The 5,705-nt window shown below is 31.7% G+C and overlaps 1 protein-coding gene across 1 annotated transcript; it reads left to right on the top strand.

The window, feature by feature from the left end:
* Window positions 1–1,934: 1,934 nt before the first annotated feature.
* LOC145077069 (protein CUP-SHAPED COTYLEDON 3-like) lies at window positions 1,935–5,339 on the top strand. Its single transcript, XM_079022848.1, has 3 exons — window positions 1,935–2,323; window positions 4,300–4,565; window positions 4,701–5,339. Exons 1-3 carry the CDS (start codon window positions 2,155–2,157, stop codon window positions 5,166–5,168), a joined length of 903 nt encoding a protein of 300 aa, XP_078878974.1. The 5' UTR covers window positions 1,935–2,154; the 3' UTR covers window positions 5,169–5,339.
* The last annotated feature ends 366 nt before the right edge of the window (window positions 5,340–5,705 follow it).

Genomic DNA, 5,705 nt, shown 5'->3' with positions numbered 1-5,705 from the left:
CCGTTTGGAAATACTCAACTGCTTTCTTCCAGTTATCAACTTGCATACCCTCTGGAGGGTTGGCTAATGCTCTCGGGATATCTTCATACCCTCCAACTAACATAAAACATTCTTTTGCGTCAGCTTTACGTTCTCGATAACCTTTTAACAATGTTGCTTGAAAACTCTCTGTCAACATATTAACTTGTACATCCTGGTACATTTGATATAAATCAAACTTTGTCTACATAAAAAAAAGGTTAACCAAGTAAAAACCAGTTATAGCTAACCATATAAAATATTTTTAAATAAATAATTACCCCTAAATGTTTTAATATAGTGTCCTTTATTGCAGGAGAAACTCTTTTCCAAGTCCATTTATCAAAAGGGACCATTTGCCACATTGTTTTTCCAACTTCTTGTGAAAACATGCCTTTCGGCTCTCCTACAGGATCAAATGTCATATCCCTATCATATTTCATACTAATCAGTTTGCCCTGATTCCGTAAGATCGCTCTTTCAAGCTTTATATTTTTTTCTTTGCCTCGAACTTTCCTACGTGCACGTTGCTCAACTACAAATGTAAATAAAAATTATTAGAAACGGTACTTAATTTAGCGGCAACTTTTTAATATATCACCGCTAAAGCTCAGTGTCGCCGCTATTGGTATCATTGCTAAAGACTGAATTTCTTGTAGTGTTGCTGGACAACCCATTCTCTTAGAAATTCTCATAAAATAGCACTGTTCAAATGTTCGCACAATAGTTGTTCATCTACATTATAACCTAGCACGTGTATATATATATATATATATATATATATATATATATATATATATATATATATAATAATAATAATAATAATAATAATAATAATAATAATAATAATAATAATAAGCAACTTTTTAGGGCATTCATCAATGCCTTTATGACCTAACAAAAAAAGAACAAAAACAAGAACAAATGGACAGTGAAAGACTTTATCCACTCACAGGATTATGTTATTCTGAATATATATTCAAGAAGGTGGCTTTAAAGTAGCAATTTTGTCTATTGTGTTTGGTTTATATGCACCCCAAAAGCTACAGGGATCGTGAAAATGGCAAATAATTGAAAGATCCAATGATATTAATTTCACAAAGATAGTAAAAAAGCTGGAATTTGGATGTTTCCCCCACCTACTCACAACTTGGTGTTTTTGGAGAGCATGCTCATGGTTTTAGAATCTTGCTTCACTATCTCCACTTCTAAAATAATAATTGTTTTCGGTATTTAAGCATTTTGAAATCCTAATACTTTTTAACCGTTAGATAATTGGGTATGAAGTGATCTGCAGTTTTCGGTAAAGTATATAATTCTGATGGAAGTTTAATTAAGACAGGTCTAATTAAAGGAAAAAAAAACATAACTAATTAAACCCCTAATTCGGATTGAACTCAAATATATAAATAAGACAATTTATTTAGGAACGTACAGGATATTACATTACATAATCTGCAGTTTTTAGAGGTTTTTAATATTGTTTTCCATGAACGGTGTTTAAAAATTTAAATTTAACTTTATATAATTTTGGTTTGGTTTGTCATGATAAAGATCTTACGGTTTAAATATTTATATTTTTAGAGGACCTATAAAACCACATCTATGGGATGTGGGTATATTGAAAGTTTGAAACATCTAATTTTATCAAGGGTTTAATCATTTTGACATTCTAACTGATTAGTAGATATATTTTTTTTTAAATTTAACAGCAGTGAACTAGCTATATATTTATGTTTATTATTTTGTGTGTTGATCACTTTAATTTATATTAAACAGTAACGCACACCATATAGGGACAGATATTGATTTCGTGCGACTTTGGTTTTTCTTAACAGTTCCCTCTCAGAAACAATAACAAACTATACAAGCATAATCATAAACTGTTAGAATCAAGATTCGTAATTAATGAATTCTTGGTGACAAAGGTACCTTTCAACCTCTATCCCCTATCGCCCCCTTATATACAGCACCACCATTCTTCTTTATTATTAGAAACTCACTATATACTCCCTCCTTACAAACACATATACTAGAAAACCATTCCATTACACGATCTAATCTTTAAGCATTTTCGTGACCAATTGAGCCTGTACATGCTTTAATCTTCCTCGATCTGTAATAAAATAAGGAGATATGGGTTTGAGAGATATTGGAGCCACACTGCCACCGGGGTTTAGGTTTTACCCTAGTGATGAGGAGTTGGTTTGCCACTATCTTTACAAGAAGATAGCCAATGAAGATGTTCTTAAGGGTACTTTAGTGGAAATTGATCTTCATACTTGTGAGCCATGGCAGCTTCCTGGTGAGTTTAGTTTCTCCAAGTTAATTTATTTTCTTTGATTAAATTATTTCTGTTTGATCATGGGAACTTGGGAAAGAAATGCATGTTTTGTTTGGTTTTGAGCAGACAATGAACATGTTAGACAAGGTGCATGCTTGATGGGTTTAACAATTAGATACAACCAACCAGTCATATGTGCACATGGTTCTCAGATCATGCTAATTTTGCTAGCAGCTTTTTTGTGATTTTACAAAAAAAAAAAAAAATCAAACACAAACACCCAAAAATCGAATGTTCTAACCCGATTTAGATTATTCACATTAGTAGCATGCAATTCAAGCTTTTGAAACAGTATTCACTGCACATATATACATGGTAGATTGATTTATGCGTTATGTTTTTGCGAGAGGAAGCAATATAGAAATCTTTATATCTGTAGACACTGCATGATTAATCTATTGAGTGGGAACTTAATTTGAAGTCTGAATTTCGTAGTGCTTTAACTATTACTGTTTTTCATATCCATATATAGTCATTATAAAGAGCACAGACTACTTTCATGATCACACATGTACATCCCGAAGGACATTTTAATATGGAATCAAGAAATCTTGTTTATTCCAATCAACCCCCCGATCCCCTTCTCTTTTTCAGTATATATTTTTTAATGGATATGACAAAAGATATAGATACACTAATTAATGTATGTATCAATCATCCTAATCAATCACGCTGATTAAATTATATATATTCTGCTGCTATTAAATTCTATCCTTAACTTTATATCGTATTATATAAAAGATATCATTCTGTGTATCTGTGGGAACTGATTTAAAAGCTATGATTGGATAATGATATTTTTTTAATTAGCCAACCTTCTTGCTTTCTTCAATTAATTGGTCCCTTGTGAAAAAAAACAATAATTATGGTCACTCGGACGACGACAACTTTGACGTGCGTTTAAAATGAGGCAAAATTGTCGACTGGTGTAAATAATTTTAGAGAAATTAAATAGATTTCTATATTTTCTTTCTACCCAGTTTTTTACTATTTTTATAATACAATAAATATAACTTGCATCACACTCCTTAAAATATGTAGGCAGATGGTAAGAAAAAAAAGTACCAGAATATTTGATTTTTCATAATTTAATTCAAGTATTTTTATTTTAACATTTGACTCGAGTATATATATATATATATATATATATATATATATATATATATATATATATATATATATATATATATATATATATATATATATATATTCAAGTTCAAAAAAGAACTCAAAAAACTGTGAAGAACCAAGGAATTCCATCATATTGATCGATCACATTTCATGTCTGTGTATCAGTATGTATGCTAATATGAGGGTGTTTAGGATTCTTTTTCAATCAAATTTTTGACTTTTAATTTTTTCAAAACTTTAAAAATTACAAAAAGTTGTTTGATAAATTGAAAAGTTTTTTCAAATCAATTTTTAGTTAAGAATGAAAAGTTGGCTGGATCTTTTTGTGACTTTTGTCTTTTGCTACTTAAAAATCAAGCCAAACACATTTTAAAAACCTTGTTTTAAAAAAAATTCTTTTACAAAATGTTTTTTTTATTTATAAAAAAGACTTTTAAATTTAAAAAATAATCGCAAACACAGCCTATGTATATCTATATGCATGTGATGCTTGTAAGTTGGTGAATGGAAACACATTTCTTTGTCACATACACATCAAGATAGTGCTAATAAGGACATATTCTGAAATTGACATTGTACCAGTAATATGCATCATGTTTGTTAGTCTTCCATTTGAATCCTCTTGAAGAAACACTGTACCACTGGAAACGCCTGCATTTAATTTATTCTGCATCGTTGTCGCTTTTTGTCTAAGCTTTTATGTCATTTTAAAGCATTTAATTATTGTGTTAGTTTTTCAAGCTTTTAATGATGTCTGGTATATGATTGCTTATCAATTATTGATTTTTGTTTTTATGCTAATAAAGAGATGGCGAAACTCAATTCAAGCGAGTGGTACTTCTTCAGCTTTCGTGATCGTAAGTATGCAACTGGATATCGAACAAACAGGGCCACCATATCCGGATACTGGAAGGCTACTGGAAAAGATAGGACAGTGGTGGATACGAGAACTGGTGCCATCGTGGGGATGAGGAAGACTTTAGTGTTTTATAAAAACCGAGCACCAAATGGGATTAAAACCGGTTGGATAATGCATGAATTTCGTCTTGAAAACCCTAATATTCCGCCCAAGGTAAGAATTAAATCAATTATTGAAATTCCACACCGAGAATTAAATATATTGATGAAGAATATTATGCATGAGAACTCTTTTTTCAAGTTTTGGTTGACCAAGTTTCTTTTCGTTTTGGTTGAATTCAATCAACAGGAAGACTGGGTTTTATGTCGAGTGTTTTACAAAGCAAAGGGAGACAATAGCAACGAACGCAGCCCACAAGACATGTATCACAATACATGTGATGCCACTTCACTAAATCATGATGATGCATGTCCCACCCTCCCACCACCGCCTTGTGTCCACCACCACCACCATATCTGCACCACCACCCCCAACCTCTCCAATCAAAATCCAACACCACCGGTCCACCACCACCGTCACCACAAAAATTACTTGGACATATCACCACAGCAATACAACCTCCCAAATCTTCTCCAGTTATCGCAAGAGGCTACCTTGAAGGAATGTATGGACCAAATGATTGTAAGCTCAAATAGTAAGTGTGAAGATCACTATGGTTTCTTTTACGATATGGCGTTAGAAGACTATGCCCCTTCTCAGAATCTACAAGACATGGAATTCGATGACGATGATAATGACAATGGCATAGTGTTCTAGGAGTAGTAATTAATTTCAAGCTTAAGTATTTTAGGCATAGAAAAATTAAGATAAGAACATTTGATTATTCAGTATTTTTATGTTTGATTTCGATTTGAACCAAGTGATGATTTGTTGTATATTAAGAGATTGATTCTATATGTACATACACAGGTTGATTTGGGTTTGTAATGGTTGCTCGTTTCATTTTAAAGCGTCGATATTTGATCCAGTCATCCAGTTCGTTATGCAATTGCATAGGGTACAATAGATTATTTATCGGTTTGATTTTTTCTTTTGGTTATTATTGAACTATAATGATAACATTTAGCGTTGGTTCTATAAAATCTAAAAGTAGAAAAATATCAAGAAACTTGATCGAATACAACTCCTCCAATCTTTATACTCAAAGGTCATCATCTAATTAATTTGTTTTTCCATTCTAAATCCTTTGTGCGCAGGGTTTTCTCCACAATTTACGTAAAGAAAGCAACAACGTGTAAGCAACGACGACATATAATGAATACGTTATGACTAGGATGTACCAATATATTCCTT

The sequence above is a fragment of the Lactuca serriola genome, chromosome 9, assembly GCF_051521515.1.
Source record: "Lactuca serriola cultivar US96UC23 chromosome 9, Lser_US96UC23_V15, whole genome shotgun sequence".
In the NCBI taxonomy this organism is placed as follows: Eukaryota; Viridiplantae; Streptophyta; class Magnoliopsida; order Asterales; family Asteraceae; genus Lactuca; species Lactuca serriola.
This window is presented reverse-complemented; position numbering and strand designations above follow the sequence as displayed.

Coding starts and splice junctions, on each gene's coding strand:
- LOC145077069 (XM_079022848.1), top strand. CDS start 2,155: ATGGGTTTGAGAGATATTGGAGCCACACTGCCACCGGGGTTTAGGTTT. Junction 2,324..4,299: donor TGAGCCATGGCAGCTTCCTG/GTGAGTTTAGTT, acceptor ATGCTAATAAAG/AGATGGCGAAACTCAATTCA. Junction 4,566..4,700: donor ACCCTAATATTCCGCCCAAG/GTAAGAATTAAA, acceptor TTCAATCAACAG/GAAGACTGGGTTTTATGTCG.